Genomic DNA, 21,189 nt, shown 5'->3' on the forward strand with positions numbered 1-21,189 from the left:
AAGTTGACTTCCACCTGGTCACCAGGAGATTGGGAGTAGCCTGTGCTGTAGGTCGAGGCAGGGCATGCTCCCCAGACCTTGCTGCTCACCACATACTACATAAATGCTATACTATGCCAGGGAGTGAGGGAATGTCTTCACTGCCCATGCCTGCCATCTTTAGCAAGGGAGCGGGAGAATGCCGTGACTGTTTGCACTTGCCTGCCCCAGCCAGGAGTGGGAAATGCTGCAACTGCCTGCTCAGGCAGAAGCATGCCACGTCCAAGCTCGCACCCCTGTGTTAGCAAGACACATGGAAAACAAACCTGGCATCTACCTCTGTCTCCAGAAAGAGTTTCAACTGTTCACTGCTCCCCGCTCCTCCAGCAGGTGCTTTAATATTAGCAAATGAATATCCTTCCTATATATACTAGGTGCTTTTCAAATGTCTGCTTTTGTGCTGGATCCTGGGGTGAGTGAGACCTCAGGAAGTCCTTTCAAAGGAGGATCTCGGTTCCCTGTTGCCCTTTGGGACCCTTAGACATCAGTCCCCTTGGTTTTCTAAGCCAGATGTTTCAGGGGGTCTCATCTCTCTGGTGGAGATTCCAAGTGTCGGGCTGCCTGATGTAGGCCATAGACCACTTCTGGGAGAAGCTCCAGACTAAAGAGATCCCTCCCTATTGTGTGTCACGCCACCAGGGATGGGACTTTTGGTGCAAACAAGTCTCTGCCTCTCCCACTTATCTCGATGTGGTTATTTTCTGTCATGAAGAAGCAAGTTCATCTAGTTTTCAGATCTTTTTCAGAGGGAACCAATCCATAAAATGTAGCTATATATTACGGATCCACAAGAGGAGTTGAGTTCAAGGTCTCCTGTCCTGCTGCCTTGGACCCATCCCCAAGACTTTTTTCTTTAAATCAGGCATAGGGTTCATAGGATTCATACAGTATAAAAATAAGATGTGAAAACACCCCAACTATCTGTGACACAGTGAGCAGGAGGTGGTGTGGGTTTCTGTAGAACCACCAGTCATTCTTAAAGCTTGGCATTTGTGGCCAAAAGCAGAAACAAGCCATCACTGGTGTTCATGGAGTTACTGGTGAAACAGTATGAGGATGTTGATTGGACAAAAGCTCTGTGGCCTTTTTCCCCACTGGAGCTCCTTGACCCTGAGCATGTATAGCATTACAATGGAAATTTCTCTGAACCACTCCTTTCCGTAATTTCTTGGTAAATCTTCTTTACAAAGTAGTTCTTAAACATATAACTCAGTTTCATATACCACCAGACTATTTGTTTCCATTCTCCAGAATCATCTGGTGAAAAAGCAAGCAATGAGGGGTGGGAGGAGACTTAAAACAAACCTACCCGTTCTGCATTGTCTGCATTCACAGCTCTTTCTGGGCCTGGTACCCACTTCTCAGCTCCCTCACTGCACTCCTTCTGACTCTTCACTCATTGTTTAAAGGACCATACCCACCAAGGCCTCTGCAGGTGGCTGCATGTGGGCTCCCACCAACATTTTTTAAAATATATTTTATTGATTATTCTATCACAGTTGCCCCTTTTTCCCCCTTCACTCCTCTCTGCCCTGCACACCCCCTCCCACCCTCATTCCCCCCCTTTAGTTCATGTCCATGGGTCATACATATAAGTTCTTTGGCTTCTACATTTCCTATACTATTCTTGCCCTCCCCCTGTCTATTTTCTACCTACCATTTATGCTACTTATTCTCTGTACCCTTTCCCCCTCTCTCCTCCTCCCACTCCCCTGTTGATAACCCTCCATGTGATCTCCATTTCTGTGTTTCTTTCCTGTTCTAGTTTTTTGCTTAGTTTGTTTTAGGTGTAGTTGTTAATAACTGTAAGTTTGCTGTCATTTTCCTCTTCATATTTTTTATCTTCTTTTTCTTAGAAAAATCCCTTTAACATTTCATATAATAAGGGCTTGGTGATGATGAACTCCTTTAACTTGACCTTATCTGGGAAACTTTTATCTGCCCTTTCATTCTAAATGAAAGCTTTGCTGGATAGAGCAATCTTAGATGTAAGTCCTTGCCTTTCATGATTTTGAATACTTCTTTCCAGCCCCTTCTTGCCTGTAAGGTATCTTTTGAGAAATCAGCTGACAGTCTGATGGGAACTCCTTTGTAGGTAACTGTCTCTTTATCTCTTGCTGCTTCTAGGATTCATTCCTTAATTTTAGTCTTGGGTAATGTAATTATGATGTGCCTTGGTGTGTTCCTCCTTGGGTCCAACTTTTTTGGGACTCTCTGAGCTCCCAGACTTCCTGGAAGTCTATTTCCTTTGCCACATTGGGGAAGTTCTCCTTTATTATTTGTTTAAATAACTTTTCCACTTGTTGCTCTTCCTCTTCTCCTTCTGGTACCCCTATAATTCAGATGTTGGAACATTTAAAGATGTCCTGGAGGTTCCTAAGCTTCTCCTCATTTTTTTGAATTCTTGTTTCTTCATTCTTTTCTGATTGGATGTTTCTTTCTTCCTTCTGGTCCACTCCATTGATTTGAGTCCCAGTTTCCTTCCCATCACTATTGGTTCCCTGTACATTTGCCTTTATTTCACTTAGCATAGCCTTCATTTTAGCATAGCCTTTATTTTTTCATCTAATTTGTGACCAAATCAACCAATTCTGTGAGCATCTTGATTACCAGTGTTTTGAACTGTGCATCTGATAGGTTAGTTATCTGTTCATCGCTTAGTTGTATTTTTTCTGGAGCTTTGATCTGTTCTTTCATTTGGACCATTTTTTTTTGTCTTGGTGCACCTGTTGTGTAGTGAAGGGCAGAGCCTCAGGTGTTTACCAGGGCGGGGTAACCCAGTTGCTGTGTTGTGACACTGTATGTGGGGAAGGGGTCTGAGAGGGAACAATGGTGCTTGCTCTGCTCTCTGCCAGATTTCAGTCCCTTCTGCTGCTTCCCCCAAGCAAATTGGGCCCTTCTAGTGCTGATTCCCATGTGGGTGGGTTTGTGTACATTCTAGGACCCTGTGAGTCTCTCCAACAATCTCTCCTGTGAGACTGGGAGTTTCTCCCACTGCCTCAATCCCCATGGTTTTTTTTTTTTCAAGTGGTTTGAGGCTTTATTTCCCCACATTGGGGCTCTGGGTCACATAGTCAGTCCCATTCCCCAGTTGTTTCTCCCAGTTTAACTGTGCCCAAATGTGGGACTGCCCAGTCCACAGTCTGCCACCTCACTGGGTCTGCCAGCTGCTGCCTTGCCCACCCTGGTCTTCCAGCCACCACCTTGCTGTGGGTCCTCTCTGCCCAGGTACTAGTCTCCGCCCCTCCTCCTGGTCTGAATGAATGTGTCTTCTTTAACTCCTTGGTTGTCGGACTTCCATACAGTTCCATTTTCTGTCAGTTCTGGGTGTTTTTTGTTTTTAAATTTGTTGTTGTCCTTCTTTTGGTTGTGCAAGGAGGCACAGTGTGTCTACCTGTGCCTTCATCTTCACCAGAAGTCCTCCCACCTACATTTTTATTTCTTATTTTTTAAAATATTTTTATTTATTTATTTATTTATAGGGGAAGGGAGGAAGAAGGAGAGGAAGAGAAACATTGATGTGTAAGAGAAACATTGATGGATTGCCTTTACATGTGCCCCAACCAGGGCCCGGGCCCACAACCCAGGCCTGTGCCCTGAATGGGAATCGAACCTGGAAACTTTCACTTTGCAGGATCACACCTAGTCAACTGAGCCATGCCAGCCAGGGCACTACCTACATTTTTAAAAGCTATCTTCCATTACTACTGAGAAGGCAGAATCAATGGGATGCTGTGGCTTTCCTGCATGGGAGACAATTATCTTATGTGACAGAGGTTAAAGTTTGTCATTGAAGTGTGTACATGATAGATAACAGGGAAAGCAAGATACCAGTCAATGAATAGAGTGCAAAGCTTTTAAAGAATGAAAACAAAGGGATTTGCATAAAAATAAAGCATACATTTTATGTTTGCCAAGAATGGAAGTGGTAGGCTTACTGAAATTAACCTAAATTACACACAGATATATGTACATGTATGTATCTGTGTACAGATACATACATGTACATACATAGATGTATACATATATATATCTCACACAAAACTTTGTTTGCATATCTTTTTTTATTCCTCACCCAAAAATATTTTAAAAATTGCTTTTAGAGAGAGAGGAAGGAAGAGTAAAAAACATCGATGTGAGAGAGAATCATTAATTGGTTGCCTCCCATAGGCTCCTAGACCTGGGATCAAACCCACAACCTAGACATGTGCCCTGTCTAGGAATCGAACCTGCAACCTTTCAGTTATGGGATGACACTCCAACCAATTGAGCCACACCACCCAGGGCTCAATTGATTACTGTGTTTTCTTGATTACTATGTCTATATAGATTACTATGTTTTCTGGGTTCTTATTAAGCAAAAAAATTCATTCAGTAGAATTTGAAGTTCACACAATTGTTGAATAGAAAAATTACTCATGCCTGGGTTTTGTTGATGCTGATGAGTGTGAAATTGGGGACAAGTATTGAGAAAGATTTCTTTTTATAAAACTCCCACCAAAACCCTAAAGAGGGTGTGTTCAGGCTGAGGCATCTGAGCCCTGTGTGGTAGACAGCTGCTTTCTGTACTGCAGGCGAAGACAGCCCTTAGCAAACAGAATAGCTGCTCATGGCAGTTCCCCATTGCTTTCAGAACAAGACACAGAGAGTTATCTTGAATTATTCCAACTATCACTGGGACAAGTTCTAACATAAGTAGAATCATGGTGAAGGCATTTGAAGACCAAAACAAGGGGTTACAGACTAAAAACTAACCACCAGCACAACCAAAAACCAAACAAATGAAAAATCCTTCAGGCTTTAGCAGCCTTTTACTAAGAATTATCTTCTGGGAAGGAAATCTTCTACTGTTTGTATTTAGGGCTTGTGATTTCATGAAATCAACACAACTTCATTTTCCACAGCTCTGAGATTGTTGGCAAGCTCTCTGTAGACTTAGTTTGATTTCCTACTCTCTAGCTTTTCAGTAGAGAAAACCTGACCATGTTTGCTCTGGGCCTAATTTCAGCACAGTAGTGTTTGGTTCCGTCATCATTACAGCTTCTAAGCCTATCTTAGTGAGTTTCCCGGTTCCCAAGAAGAGAACCTGGGATTAGTGGGAACTAACATAGGAAACAGCGCCCCCTGGAGGAAGATGGTGAAACAACTCTGGCAGAAAAACTGCAACTGGACCGCTTGTAAATGGGGCCTGGGGGCCCCAGAACCCCTTACCTTGTGCAGCTCTTTCTTTGATGTCCCCAACCATAAAATAGGTAGAACCTATTCCTCTTCTCATACTTGGAAGCGTACATGATACTATGCAGTTCAGAGATCCTTGACACTTTTCTCCTCAAGAACCAGTCTTGATTTATCCAAAATTTTATGCATTTCCACAACTGGCTATTTTGAATGAAGATCAGTGAGAGGTACCATAATTGGAATGGCAAAAATTGTAAAACATCAGAAAATTAAATGAAGCTAACCATGAGGTTTCATGTATATAGTTTTGTTGGGGGGCAGGGGAGGAGGAGACAGACAGTCACCGCTGCTTCCCAGAGCAGAGGTCCTGAGGCCCCAGCTCTCCTGGCCTGGGCTGGGTGACCACACCTTTCTGTGGGGTGGTCACTGGCCCAAGTCTACAGGTTTGGTCGCTATATCTAATATCTACTGACCAAATAAAGACTAGAATGCATTGCTGCTGAATTTATTATCCTTCCAGTTTGTAGATAATTTTGCAGTGTATTGCTATGAGTAGTTCTTTAGCTTTACACTCTATGTAACATGAAGGTTGGTTCTAGTATTTTTGCACTTTAGAAACTTCTTTAAAATCATTAATTGGTTTATCCTTTTATTAAACACTACGAGTCTATGACCACCAATTCCGTGCTTAGGTATCTACCCAAGGAAAAATATATACACAAGGACTTGAATGTATATGTTCATATCAACATGATTTATAAGAGCCAAACACTTTAACCAATCCAAATATCCGTGAAATGGTGAATAAATAAACAAAATGTGATTATTTCCACAGGATGGAATACCTACTTGGCAGTAAAAGGAATGAAATATTGACACGTGACAATATGGATGAACCTAAAAGACTTTGCTAAGGGAAAGAGACCATACTGAAGAATTTACACACTGTGTGATTCCATTTATGTGAAATATCTGCTAAAGGCAAAACTAGAGAGACAGAAAGATCAGCACTGTGACCTGAGTTGAGCTGTGACCAAGCGTTCTCAGATCATTGTGCTAAAATGTACAGAATACGGAAGTTCTAAAGTGTATCTTACACTTGTTACTTTACAAGATGAAAGTGCAAATTGTTATTATTCTTTTACATAGGGCACTTTCCTAAGGGAAAAGGCAAAGCACACCCTGTAAGAGCATACATTTAGAAATTGGCTTCTCTGTGTGTGTGTACATCCCTTTATTTAGCACCCCTCTTCTCAAGCTTTGGGGTGGGGTAGAAGTAGCATCTGTCAATCACTACTCCACAGTTAAATGCAGGCATCTGGAGAGGAAGGAAATGTAATGGCTGCTGCAGCCATGCCAAGGTGTGCAGTGGATGGGTAACCAAGGGGGTCAATGAGCATCCCTGTAAAAAAACAGTGTTCCCAATGACTCTACCTAGTTGAATCAACATTTATGGAGCACCTGCTGTGTTCAGGATCTGGAGCTACAGTAATATATGGGAAAAGTCCCTAACCTTGAGAATCACATACTCTTGGGTGGGAGGAGGGGAAGTGGCTGATTTGGGGTAAAGGAAAGCAGGAAATATGAGGAGATGTCTGTTTTAAAAATTCTTTTCAATAATAGATAACTGACCTGAGGCTTCCTTGCAGCATGAACAGGATTTAGGTTAATTTAACCCAGTGTTCTGTTGGCAACCATAAGCCCTCAGACTTGCAGGACAATGATGACCTAGCTTATCTGCCTTGACATATATGGATAGGACTGGGGAGGCAGATTCTGCTCTCTTTGAAATTCCTCTGTGCCAAAAGAGTGAAGACCGTGGTCCATTTCCACACCTGGTCCATCATTATGTCTCCCGTGCTCTGTACTCTTTACCATGAGATCCTTGGACATGACGGGGCCATAAAGTGGAAAAATCCCTGCCTACAAGGAACAGACCATTGGATTGTTATGTGTGTAAGAAATAATCATTTTATTAAGTTACTGAAATCTTCATGTTTATTTGTTATAGCAGCTAATGTTATCTAATAAAGAAATTTTTTAATCTTGATACTGGTGCTGCAGTTACAGAAACATAAAACACCTGAAAGTTTAGTGGTTAGGAGCTGGCAAAAAGAAAGAGAGAAGAAAGAAGAAAAAAGAAAGAAGAAAGAAGAAAGGAAAGAGATTGAAAGGGAGGAAGGAATGGAGGGAGAAAGGGAACTGGACTGAGACTCATGGTATGTTGTTATGTGGTGGAGAAATACTGAGTGAAACTGTCACCTGTGATAATATGGACGACAAAGAACAAACAGACTGCTAGAGAAGAGGCAAATGGTAATGTGCATTGATTGATCCTCTCCATATTTGTGAAGGGGGTATGTATGATGGGAAGAGAGAACTGACCAGTATAAATTGGTAAGCACAAACAAAAATTCCAGAAATTTGGGTCCCTGCAGAGTTACAAGAATTGAATACCTGATGATTCCAGACAACAGCAAGTAAGACTGAAGAAGGCTCTGACCAAGCCCCACTGAGATATCAGGTAAACAAAGTGACTCAGCCTTGAGAGAAACACATTACAAATGTTATACTCCCATCCAGGCCTTGTCTTAGATGACTACAAGGCAGCTACTATTAAGTTTCCAGGGGAACTGGCTTAGGAGCAAAGAAGAAACCTGTAATTCCTGCTCTCTACCGCTTCCATCCTCCCAGTCAGTGTACCTGTCACTTCAGCCGGAAACCGTTCCTCTCTCGTGAGCCTGCTATTCTGCTTAGCTCTGGACCCTCACAGCCCTGGTGCAGGGCTTTGGAAAAGGTACCTTGAACAACTTAATTTTCTTCAAACAGGTGGTAAGGCTTCTTCTGACTCATATTTAGCTGCCATCTTATTTTCCCCCTTCCAGTCCAGGTTTCTGCTCTTCCCTGCTTGTGGAGATTTCAGTTGAACAGGTCATGCTGGGGTTTAGAGTGGGAAGCAGGGTGGGGGGAGGCGACCAACATCCCTGAGGAACCCTCTGGGACCCCTGCCCACTCAGAGGTTCTGGCTCCCAGGATCCCCAGAGGGACGCTGCCTGGGTCCCTCACATCCCTCACACCCGGCGGACTGCAGCATCTCTGTGTACAGGCAGCCACTGTGCACATCAAACCTCATCTCAGCTCCGGACACTTCACTGTAATGGTTTTCAACATAAGACCAATAAAACTAACATGTGTGGACAGGAGAGAAATCCAGTAAGAGAAAGTGATTTATGACACAAGCCTAGTAAGTCAACCCAATGTTAAATTTGTAAATTTAGGAACAGCCCTCCATGCCTTAAGACCTCTTCTTGGATACAGAGTTGCTTTTTATGCTTCTTTCAAATCTAGGCTTAATGTCACTCCTGAGTTCTCACCTAGACATTTCCCATCAGCCACCCCCTCTAGCTGCCCATCTCCTTACCTGGAGGTGTCTCTGCCCAGGAACAAGCTGTAAGCCCTGACCCTTGGTGACACCTCAGCCCCAAACCCATCTTAGTGCCCCGTCCATAAGGCCCTCCAACTCCACCCCTCTGGCAGGTTCAGGGTCAGCTGAGAAGGCACAGGGCTGAGGACAATGCGCTCCTGGGACAGGCATGGGCACAGGTTGAGACAGCTGCCTAGAAGACACCTGCCAGGCAGGGGAAGTCTCCACTACAGGCAGAGTGTTTGGTTCTTGGAAGGAACCAGCCAGGTTAGCTCCAGGTGGCATTTGTAAAGCTCCCCCTGCACAGCAGCAAGGGGGAAACTGCCTGCAGCGGCAGAATGGGTGCCTACTCCTAAGGCCCAGGGTAGGAAGTGGTTTGGAGACTGAAGACAGTGAATGACTTCAGCAGAGGGTGATCGTGGTGGGGCAGCTGTGGGGGTCAGGAGCCACGAGGCAGGGGGTGGCGGTGGGGAACAAATGCTGTGGACATGCTGTGAAATGTCCAGATGTCCTGGTGGTGATCCCTCCTTGCCTTGCCTGGCGAAATCGGTTAGGAAAACAACCCAAATGCAAAGAAAAATGACCTAAATCTAAAAGCCAGAGGACTAAGGGACACATGGGGACCCAACTTTCCAACCCTTATTTCAGAAAAAAAAAAAAGCTATTTTTAAAAAAGTTAGGACTAAATTTAAGGCCTTAAGTTCAAATATATTATTCACAGTTGTGTTTCAAATATGAAAGAGGTAATCAGTCAGCTGATTAGGTGTGAAATGACTTTGACAAGACTATAGAAAAATAACCCATGTTATATCCTTCATGTGTCCACTAAGCACGAAAGGCTGACACGCTGACCGCCACCACAGCAGCGCTGCTGCACCACCTCACTGGAGCCTTCCCTCCGGAGGCCCATCACCAGCTGCCATGCAAGCACTCCTGCACTCGCTTCCCCGTTGCCAGGCCTCGGGAACCCACCCTGGAAGGGCAGCGCATGTCAGGTTTAGACATATTTTTTTATTTTAATTTACTTTCACATTTACAGACTCAGGCAGCCCTTCTGAGAAAAGGAAGGTTGAGGTTGCCTAGAAGAATAGCTTGGCTCATGGGCACTTGGGACTTTTCACAAGGAAACAATCCCGTATCTCAAGGGCGCTCAGGGTCAGAAGGCACCTGACAGAGTGGCCGTGGCTCGCTCCTCAGTGCCGGGAAGATGTATTATTGGAGGCTGCCTCAGCCCAGGATTTTATTGCTGGTGAACCTCACTATCCAACTCAGAGTCCAGGGTGATGGCACCATCAAAAACAGGTCCAGTGGTGAGCAGATGGGTGAGAAGAGAACCAAATGAGTCAATTGCACTGACTGCAATGCTGCCCTGCTGGCCTTCAGCCCCAGGGGAGGGCCCTGGAGGAGAAAGGAAGAGAAGTCCCCATTGCCCATCCAGACGGGACAAAGACAAAGAGGGACAACAGTCAGGATGGGCACGCCCCAGTCCACAGCAGCCTGAGCTCCAGAACCCAGCCAGCTCTTCCTTTGCCCGTGCCACTTTAAGGCCCCCAAAGATGTTCGCTTTCTCAGGTGGAAAGAATATACACTCCAGTCCCGTCACTTTCCAAAATTATATTTCTTGGGCTGAATGAGATAATCCTTTGGCTGGCAGAGGCTCAGAAATATGGACTGGTAGCACACAGGCATGGATTCTGAAAAGACAGGCTGCCGAAAAGTGCTCTTGGGTCACCCCTGAATGTCACAGGAACAAGACAGTCATGGAAAGAATGGTTTATGATTATAGCAGCGCCAAGATGAAGGCCAGGGGTATAATTTTATTATGCAGATTTGGGCCTGTATTAGCCCCTGTAATTTCTGCATGCCACAATCTTTTCAGGTCCCCTGAAAGTGCTGTGTGCTACTCCTATGATCCCCGTCTAGGGGATCTCCACCATCCAGGGGAGCTGCAGTGTACCCGCCTCCTTGACAGCTGAGGGAAATGACTCCTACTGTCATATAATTTTTCCTCCTGGTCTTTAGACTGTAAGTGTTTAGTTCTTTTCCCTAAGGACAGCAAAGACCTACTGGCATTGGTCGGGGGTAGGGGACGAAGGCGCTAAGGGCACCTGATGTTCAAACTGCGCCGTCACGGTCAGGGTGCAGCTTTATCGGCCGAGGCACCCGTGGCCCACTGCCGACTCGGGCGTCTTCAGGAGGGTGATGGAGGAAGCATCATTCCTGTGCTTAGGTCTCCATCTGCTGAGCCTCTGGTCTAACAAGGGTATCTGAATTCACAGTCCTACACATTAGTTTAGCAAAAAATCTGGCTTTTGATACCCAAAGAGCTTAAAGTCCCCTTGGAAACGGGCATACAGGCGGCGGATGTCCCGTTTGCTGATGCCCAGAAAGTAGCGCTCCACCTTGGTTCTGTTATACACGGTGATGCCCGGAGGGATGGTGGGGTATGACACCAGGTGGTCTATGCCGGCCTCCCTTAAGATGTAAGGGGCGTCATCCTCCAGGGTCTCATGGTGGCCAATCACACTGTATGTTATCTCGCAGGGCGCACACAGTTCTACATACGTCACCCAGTGAATAATGTGGTCCCCAAACTGAAGGTCCAGCCATCTGTGGTTTGGATCGCCCAGGTAGCGCACAAAATCTTCAAACTGGATCCCCCGGGTCTCTGTCCGGTTCTTCCTGTATTTCCTGATGATGCCAGGGGCAATCTCATGCCTGTACCAAGGCTCAAAGCGGGGATTGTGAACAAATTTATCCTTAAAAGCAGAAATCAGTCTTTCGAAGGGATCTCTTACAATAAAAAATTTGAAGTAGGTTTTCAAGCTAAAGAAAAAAATGAGAAATGAGAGGTTAAGTGGATGCTGTTGGTGGTGCCGGCCGTGAGGGTGGCAGGAGTGGACAGTGGCAGTGGAGCAGCAGCCGCTGGGTCCTGAGCCCTTGCCCGGGCGAGCCTCCTCCTCAATCCACTCCCACACCACCCGCTGGCGGCCTGGCTGCAGGTGAGCAAAGGCAGCCTCAGACGCTGTCACTGTCCAAGGCCACAGCACTCCCCCCTCACCCTTGGGGGGCGCTGTGAGAACATCCATTTAACCCATGTTTTGTTTTACTTGAATATTTTGAAACTTTAAGAGTGTTTAAAAGTTTTGTCTTTGAGCAGAAAATCCTAAGGGCAGGAATTCTGAATGAGTTAGGAACAGCTGAGGCCAGAGAAAGTTACTTTATATCTTTAAAGATTCAATTCAAAATTGCCAGGGGTAGCAAAAATGAGAGGACGTGGTAGGAGAAGAGGGAGAAGGAAGCTTCAGGCCCCAGCTGGCGGGAGTGGCGGCCTGGGAGGCCTGCAGGAGAGGCAATGGTGGCACCAGGGAGCAAAGGGCCTGCAGCAGTGACGGCGATGACAAAACAGCAAGGGCACTGTTGTCGTAGGTGTGCTTACTCCAGGCCAGAAACTGCTGTCAATGCTCTGCAGGGCTTGACTCATTTCCTCTCATAAAAACCCCGAGACATAGGAGAGCAGGAGGGTAACAGGACAGCCCTGGCCCAAATTCTGGGTCTGGCACCTAGCACCTACACCCTGAAGGGTTTGTAGGGGTTGGGAAGAATGGGCAACCAGGGCTAGAACCAATGAAAAGGTGTTGAAGAGTGACAGAGGGTAAAGTTCGTTGGTCCCTGACTTTCTTATCCCTTTTAAACATTGTTGTATGGGGCCATGTCATAACTCATAAAGGGAACCTTTCAATTTATTAGCTAACTAATTTGTAAAAGCCAGTGCCCATCCTTGCTGTGACCGCTGGGGCCGGTCTCCCGGTCTGTGCTAGGTCCGGCCCACACCAGCACTCCTAGGGCAGCTACTGTGGAAGCAGGGATAACGCCTTTGGGAAAAATGAAAAACTAAGTGGGGTTTCCTTGCAACCTAAACCCTTTCTTATGAAATAATGATCATATTCAGGAAGAAGTCCATAAAATTTAGCATACCCAAAGCAAAACAAAATCGACCACTCATTTCTATTAGGAAAATGATATAACCTTCACCTGAATGGGCTGCACAAAGATAAGGGTGGATAGTTGTTCTGAAGTTCTCATCAAGACTTCTGAATTTAGGTGCACTGAACTCTGGGCACATGCTCGGCCGCATGCGAGGAGTCCTTGGGACGCAGGGCAAGTATGGAACTGAGTCTGGGGTTTTATCAAAATGCCCCTCCCCACAGAAACCTGTTCCTACCGCTTCTGAATTTCTGTGTTGCTGAAGGAGGAAAGACGAGGGAGGCCGTTCTTTTCATGGTCGTGAACCACGTTCTCAGGGATCTCTTCAATGGAAGGAAAGGCTCCTGGGAAGTAAACAAGGGAAAAATTGTGTTGGCCACCTCAGTGCTACCTTTAGAGAAGATTTCCATCTCTTGACCTGGGCCCATGTTCCCCACAAGTCATCCCCCAAATCCAGGATGAGGCCTTTTAATTCCAACTAAGACGACTTCACATGACAAGATGAGAGTGGGAAAAAAAGCTTTTGGTAATCTGTAAGCCAACCAGAGGAAACAGACAAGGTGGGAGGAGGAGGGTAAGGGAGGGAGCAAGGAGTGGAAAGGACAATATCTATCCCTGGAACGCACTAGAATTGGGTTGAATCTGCCATGATGAACAGATCATTGCATGCCGACAGAGTGCCTAAGACCAACACCACTCATTCTACCAGGAAACTGGGGACATGCCAGCACAGCAGGACCATGAAACACACTGTCTACACCCCTAGCACCGTCACAGGCCCATTACTGTGGGGAGGCAAAGTGCTCCCAGGACCACATCCCTGGGCCTAAGGTGGTTCCTACGTTATGGGGAACTGATCCATGTGGCAGTGGCAAATGTAGCCCAGCCTGATTTGAAAAACTGGTAGGGAGTGAGTCGGCATACAGGAACCGGGCCCATGGATCAGTTTTCCCATGGAGAACCAGGCCTGCATTGTACCCAGGCTACTTTGAGGCTTGCTTTTGCTAAAACTCCCTCACCCTGATTTGAAGCAGCAGGTGCTTACTGTAACTTCCTAAAGTCTGTGCTAAACCTCCCAAGGATGGAGTAGTATAACCGGTTCAACCACTTTTCCCCCTGCATTTGCAACATCCTTTTCTTTGAAGTAATTAGCAACATCTTCTCCTTTGTTATCTGTAAAAGGTAATCACCTAAAGTGAACCTGTGCATAGTACATGAGGACCATCCTTGAGGTAATGCTCCCAGAAAAGCAATAAAAGCCTGTCCAGGCAAGGGTTGGGGCCCTCTCTCTCAGAGTGGCCGTGCCGTCCCTTTTTGCCACAGGACTTGTGACTTTGTTCATCGCATCCACACCACACAGACCCCAGTGATCGGAGTCCACATCGCTAGGGAACCTTGCAGAACACCAGACAGCTAGTGGCACAGATGTTTAGTGTGGGAATGAAGTTAGTGTCCTGGGAGTGACATCAGAGACTGAAGCAGGGGCCTGGGAGGACAAGCAGCGACTAAGAAAACAGGAGGATCCAGAGCCATAGTGCTGGAAGGCAGGCCGATGAATCAGACAGTGAGGGGCATCCTTGGGTTGGTGGGTTGGGCAGTTTTTATTCGTTTCCCATTTTAGACGATGGAAATAAAGCATCACTGTCTGAGCTCTTACCCAAGCCTCTGCAAACCTTTACTTCCATCCTGTGTTAATCCTGTCATGTTAACTTGGAGTCCAGCAGGGAAAAATCTGTTGGACCATCTGAGCAGTGGCCACTGTGTTGTCTCTTCAGCTCAGCCTTCCCCCACAGGTTTAAGCACCCGTCCGGAACTGTATGCCAATTGCTGTGGATGGCTCTAAAATGAGCAAGACTGGGAAGTGAACCAACTCAGTGGATTTGTACGTGGACCTGCTCAGGTACCTGTTCCCATCCAGGTGCATCTAGGGCCAGCAGAAGTCAGCCACAAGGACCATCTGTTTTTCTGTTATAGGTGTACCTTCTTTTATTGCACTTCACAGACGCTGTGTCTTTTTACAAACTGAATTTTTGTAAATTGAAGGCAAGACCCTCCACCAACAAGATTGTGACTTGCTTCATTGCACTACTTACTCTACTGCAGGGGTCTGGAACAGAAGCCACAGGATCTCTGAGGTGTGCCTATACGTCACCTGGCACACCTGCTCCTGTTTTTGCCCTGCCCTTGGAAGTGGGTGTTACTTCTTTAAACACCAATGCTTTTCATACTGTGGTGGCAGATTTCTAAGACTCATACATTTGTTGTTTTAAATTTGATTTGTAACCTTATTCTACAAAGTCAAAATTTCAATACGCTATCAGATTGCTCAAGCACATGAGGCGAGTGTCTCCCTCCCCGGTCCCCCAACCAACCAATGAAAAGGCCAAATGGCAACAGACTGACCAGTGGGAAGGCGGCAGCAGTAGGGGCTGGCGGACGGAGACCCAGGCCACCCTCCGCAGGGGTCCCAGGTCTGGTTCTTCATCCGGAAGTTGCACTGATGTCAACCAGACCCATGCTTCGTTCAAAGTTGAGTGTGACAGAGCCCATAATGACCCGGGATCCGTTCAGAGTAAGTGGGGTTTAAACTAATAAATACGGTGTTTGAAAAGAGTAGTGAATAATCAAAAACTATAATGTATGAGGTCACTTTTCAGTGATCTAATCTGTTTCCAAGAACACATCAGATTTCCTGAAACAGGTCAGTTAAATACTTTGAATATAAATGCTTGGTGTAAAGTGGAGACCCTCTTTACCCACCCAGGTGGCACAGAATGCTGTCTGGGGGGAAGGAGGCCCCCACACCCACTGGCAGGGCTCCCCTCCCAGGCACTGAGGTACGGGGAGCCCAGCCCTTCCTTCTCAGCACAGGAAGGACAGCTATGGGGGTAGCTTCCTGGCAGCTCAGTGAATGCGGGGCCTTGACTTACGAGGACAAAGCCAGTGACTAGTAGGAATCAGTGCTATGAATCTGAAGAGACGAACAGGGACCCACTGGGTGGGCAGGCTGCCTGAGGTGGGCACTCTGCTGCGGAAAGCAAGGAGACTGTGGCCTCAGCAGTGGCCTTTTGAAAACAATCAGTGTCTAAATTAACCCCACCGACTTTTTTTTTAGTGTGCCTAAATAAAATTTTATTGGAATATAGCCGTACTTATTTACTGACCTGCTGTCTGGGCCTATCTTTACACTGCACAACAGACCATGCACGGCTGAGCCCACGTGTGGCACTCCTATCGCTCCACACCGCTGCAACACACATGTTCTCACAGCAGATACAGGCTCACTGCGTAATGAACATAATGCTTTGCTACTGAATAACAAAATATCAAAATACTCTACACTCCATTGTACTTTAAAGATGGAATATTTTAAGTCCACTTTTCCCCACCAACTTTTAAAGTACAACGCTAGTAGGAAAAGCACGATGGAGAACTGTCTGAAAGGTTATCAGCCCCTCTTAGGAGATGCACCTTCCTGTGGCTGCTTTCTGCCTCCTTCTGTCCCCCCACCCAGGTCACGGTGACTTTCCCACGGCAAACCCTGAAGCCTCTCATGTGGGGCAGACAACAGGCACGGCACGCACCATTTAACACGATCAGCACTTTCTTCCACTGGGTGTTGCCTACTTTGGGAGTCTGGCAGAAAAGGATCTTGTGCTTGTCACAGACAAATATTCGGTCCAGGACGAATTTGGACACTGCAGTGTGTGAGAGGTTCTTCAGGGCCTCATCCCTGCAGACATTTCGGATGAGCTCCAGGCGCTCCATATAGACCAAGGGCTGAACAAGCTGCCTGTCTGAAAGCATCTTCCCAGTAGGCTGCAGGTAACAGGGAGGCAAAAGGGCACAAAGGCTTCATTAGTACAAGACAGGATGCCCCTCAGGAGGCCCTGCTCCCTGGCCTCGTGCTGGGCACACACCTCTGCCTATCACAGACATGAGCAGGGCCCTGTGGACCTGATGTGCCTTCACATTCAATCAGAGACAGCAAACCCTCTTGTTCCTTCATCCTCAGCTTGGACAAACTGAGGAGTGGGGGGTGACTGTCTGCTGGTCACTTTGCTGACAAATGATGACCCATAATTTCCTGGAAACTGTAGGATACTTCTCACTCACGGTTTCAGTGAAGGCCAGTTTCTGCCGCCTTCATTCTCTTGAGCATCTCCCTCCACGTGACTGTGAGTATGCACATGTGGACCGTATCTAAGGGCCGGCTGTCTGCACACAGGGTGAATGTTTCGAAGCTATTCTGGTATACCAGTATGTCTGGTTTATTAAGTAAAATAAAAATAAAAACCTCAGGTCATTCAGCATGTTTTGCAAATGTAGAAATCATGACTCTGTTTCCTCAGTAAAAAGCATATGATGGAGTTTCTCTGTAAGGGTAGTTAAGGAGAGGGGAGGCTTTTGCTTGGCAGTCATGTCAGTCTTACTGAAGTTCAGCCACTGGGAGCAAACGCTGGAGCACTCCAGCAGTAGTTAGTTCTCAAAGGAGTTATCAGACCAGGTGGGAAAATCCATGTGAACTGTGGGGTGAAGGCTCTGATGCCAGAAACCTATGCTCACTGGGAAAGTGGGCCTAAAAACCGAGCAGGGGCGGGTGTGCTAAAGACCCAATGAGCTTGGGACCATGGGGACAGCTGAGAGCTCAGCCCCTGGCTAGGTTTCTGAGCCTGGGATCCAAGCTACGTAACAGTGGGAAATTGTAAAAGGGAACTATAACCCACCCCAAGATTCTTTTGACATTATCCTGTAAGTGCTGACTCTAATATGTAGCTTAGAGATAAACAATGTGTTTATATAAGAATCCTAGAAACTAGCTTCAAAAGATACAGACACTGACCTTCATGCATCCCAGCTCCGGGAGATTTGCTGACCTTCAACCATGGATCCAGAATGACATGAAGTTGAGATGACATGAAGCTGGGATGGCTAAACCAGGATGACACACACCGGACCGTCACTTGCCCTATCAGAATGGACTGTGCTCATCTGCATGTAGGGAACTTGCAATCCCCGCCCCTGATCTCTCTATTCTGTTCCCCTCTCCCTCCTTATAAAAACCTCTGCCTCCACTGACAGGTGGGGGCTTTGTGACATGAGTTCCCATCTTCCATGTGGCCAGCACCTGAAAAGATACAACTTTCCTTTACATCAGCACCTGCCTCTTGAGTACTGGCTTTCATAGGGCAGGCAGCTGAACTTGAGTTCAGTTACAGCTACACAAGGGAATGGCTATACTTCTTTTATTCTGCGATGCCACCATTTTTGAAGTGCTAGTTCTGACTCCTCTGAGTTATCTAGAATAGGTCTTTTAATAACTTTTTGCCACCTCAGAAACACAGTATACAGGAGGCATAACTTCTAGCTCATGTGCAGCTAAGACAGGTCCTCTGTTGCCTTCACACAGAACTTGAATGAAAATATGAGTCACATTTCTTCCCACAAAATTTTTTTTAAAGATTTTATGTATTCATTTTTAGAGAGAGGGGAAAGGAGGGAGAAAGACAGAGTGCTGGGAATTGCCCTGCCTGGTTTCAGAAGCTGTAACCCCCCATGGCTAAGGATGAGTGAGCATAAGCCACTAAGGAGACAAAGCTTATCTCCCCTGCCTCTTTTACTTTGCCCTGCCTGGCCCCCAATGCAGGATCAGTTAGCTAATGATGGGTAAGATTGCTCAAGGGGGGGATGACCTAAGACAGGCACACACACGAGGAGCCCCCAGGGAAGGACTTGGGGGGCTATAGCAAAAGCGGGTGATGGACTCTTGCCCCTTGGCTTTGACATAGCCTGAGTCCTCATTTTGTCTCCAAGAAGTCTGCTAATCTCTTGGCTGCCTTACTTCCCCAGCCTGACTTAAGCTTGAAACAATGCTGGAGGTGGGTGTGGCCCTGTGCTGGAAAGGGCGGGTTCTCTAGGGTGATCAGGCCTAAGTAAGAATGCATAAAATCCTATGAAACACCCTACTTTGCTAACACCCTCAACTTAAATAATAAGGGACCAAGCAGGAAGTGAGTTTGTTCCCCACAGTTTTATGGCCTTTTAACTATCTGACCCTGACTCAGAATAAGCCCTCAGAGTTCTTTGAATATTATCTATTGTTTAATCATTTCTGCCTGACAATGATTGATGAACTTTATTCCTGTGCAAATCGAACCCAATAAAAGCCTGTGAAGGCAAGGGTTGGGTGCTCTCCTCTTGAGAGGGTGGCCGAGGTACTCTGAGGCTTTTTCTCCCCTTGAGAGAGAAGTCACGCCATCCCTTTTCGTCCACAGGACTTGGTAGTCTGCGTGGATTTCTCATGCCTCATCTACAATGTGGCAGACCCCACAAGCCGGGGTCCGCATCAAGAGGGAGAGAAACATCAGTGTATGGCTGCCTCTTGAGCACCCCCCACCGGGATGTGAGTGCCCACAACCCAGGCATGTGTCTTGACTGGGTATCAAACTGGAGACCCTTTGGTTTGCAGGCTGGCACTCAATCCACTGAGCCACACCAGCCAGGGCCCCACAAAATTCTTGAGCAGAGGCTTCACTGTATTCTGGCAGCAAATACAGCAGAGAAGTCTACCCCCACCCCCCACTGTCACTTCTTTGTAGCCAATGCATTTTTAATACCTGGGTGGCTTGTAACATTTTTCCTGTTATGATTCTAGCACTTTCATCACTTTGCCGGGATATCTCAGTGCGTGTCTCTCACTGATTTTGCCTGGAAAACAACAGACATTTCTGCCTGTATCCTTGGCTCAGGAAATGTGCTCTCCTAAGGACATTTGGGTGGGGGTGGGCTTTAGGTGAGACAGAATGGAGAGGTGCTCCAGCATTCACCCATAGCAGTACACTTCTGGTACAATATGGCTGTCGAGAAAAACGCTGCCCTTCTCTTTAATCTGCATTACAGAGAAACATAATTGCGTTTATCCTGGGGAAATAGAATCAGAGACCATATAACACCTAAATGAATGGTTTTTAAAAAGGAAATGTTCTTTCCTTCCAATTTTGGGTGTTTCTTTAAAATACACAAGTATGTATTACTTCTTCATTAAAAAAGTTGATTTAAAAATACTGACTAGGGATGTGGGCACCTATAAAGACCTCTGGAAAGCTCTAGAAAAGTCTACACAGTGATCTACAGATTAATTCTGCCACATTTGGGTATTTTATACACCCAAAGGAGGCTCCACAAAACAAGCACATCGTTTTTCTCTTTCTTCAGCACTGTCTTCCACAAACATCTATGACAGCCCCCTCTGGATTTCCTTGCAGGGCCAGCCTGTCCCTTTCTCACTATCCACAGGCCCCTCTCTTCTTCCCTTCCTCCTTTTTTCTACAGAGTGACACCCACTCTTTCCAGCCACTTCCTGAAGCCTTCCTCAGGGCCTTTCCACTGCCCAGTAAATCATGGAGATGAATCATGCAGTTGACAAGGAAAGTGGACCCAAGATGGGCTCATTTGATTTTCCTTCTCAAAACAAGGCTGATTTGAAAAGGCAACACAGATAAAACAAAGTTCAAGTTCCAAAGTATGGCACCCCTTGGCCCTACTTCAGAACTTAGAATATCTGTAACACAAAGGCCTTTTGTTAATGCTCAATTCAAAATTCTACTGCTTTGTTAGGCTAGAGAATCATTCATTTGACAAATATTTACTCTGCGCCTAGATACAGTCACTGCATTTTTGTGGAGACACCGGGAAAGCCTTACCTGATTAAGAGCACATGTGGCACTGCATGTATGTGTGTGTGATGTGCGGGGTGTGCATGTGAGGGTAGATGGTGAGGAAAAGGCAATGCTGACTAGGTAACCTGTTTCTCCAGCCCCATCCTTTGGCAGCTTCTGGTTATGGCCCTGTTACGCAGTATTTTGAAATGTTTCTGCTGCTCTATTTATTCCCTTCAAGTTACAAAGAACTTCTCCCCAAGATTTCAAAGCAGATGGTCCCTCTAAACAAACTTTATTAAATGGACCAAAATGCCCTTGTTGTATCTGTTAAAATATTTTAGGCTTGCCAGGTAGTTCATTTATGGGCCAGTGGTAACAACAAGTCTTCCCCAAGGAACTGGGTCAGTTACTTAGCAGGAGGAGGACATAAGCCTCCGAGAACGAGGACACTGGAAATTTTGGGATAGTACAGGTTCTGCCCCACTACCCAGCTCCCTGCTTTTCCTTCATGGATCTGCTACAACCAAACTCCCTGATACACATAACCTTTTGCAGGATACTCTTGCTCTCTCCTGTGTTTGATTGATTTTCCTGGGTTTCCCTGGTAGAGGGAAGAATGTCTTAGGGACTCATAATGGCTCCTTCCTGCAGTGAAGACACTGTGGGACAGAGAGAGAGAGCACCTGCAGACCTACCACTCTGCTCCTTTGCAGACACCCCTCGGATGCTCCCCAAGGAGCACAGCCGGCTGCCCTGGCCTCCTGGGACCAGCACCAGCCAAACTGCCTTCTTGCTTTGGCCTAATCTAACCTCACTCCCTCATCAAACCCCTCTCTGACTCACTTATCCAAGAGTCTCTCTCTTCTCGGTCTGTTGTAATTATTTCAAACGTCAGATCTA

The 21,189-nt window shown here is 46.3% G+C and overlaps 1 protein-coding gene across 5 annotated transcripts in view; it reads right to left on the bottom strand.

Moving 5' to 3' along the window:
• Positions 1-9,632: 9,632 nt before the first annotated feature.
• CHST10 (carbohydrate sulfotransferase 10) overlaps positions 9,633-21,189 on the bottom strand; it is a 32,144-nt gene continuing 20,587 nt past the window's right edge. For all 5 annotated transcript variants that reach the window (XM_045828646.1, XM_045828648.1, XM_045828647.1 and 2 more), the window contains exons 5-7: positions 16,213-16,447; positions 12,867-12,972; positions 9,633-11,467 (exon numbers count right to left, since the gene is read on the bottom strand). In XM_045828646.1, the coding sequence (XP_045684602.1) occupies positions 10,930-11,467; positions 12,867-12,972; positions 16,213-16,447 (879 nt within the window). In that variant the 3' untranslated portion in view covers positions 9,633-10,929. The remainder of the gene's footprint in view (positions 11,468-12,866; positions 12,973-16,212; positions 16,448-21,189) is intronic.

Source organism: Phyllostomus hastatus, unplaced genomic scaffold, assembly GCF_019186645.2.
Source record: "Phyllostomus hastatus isolate PE091 unplaced genomic scaffold, TTU_PhHast_1.1 phas_scaffold_78, whole genome shotgun sequence".
Classification (NCBI taxonomy): domain Eukaryota; kingdom Metazoa; phylum Chordata; class Mammalia; order Chiroptera; family Phyllostomidae; genus Phyllostomus; species Phyllostomus hastatus.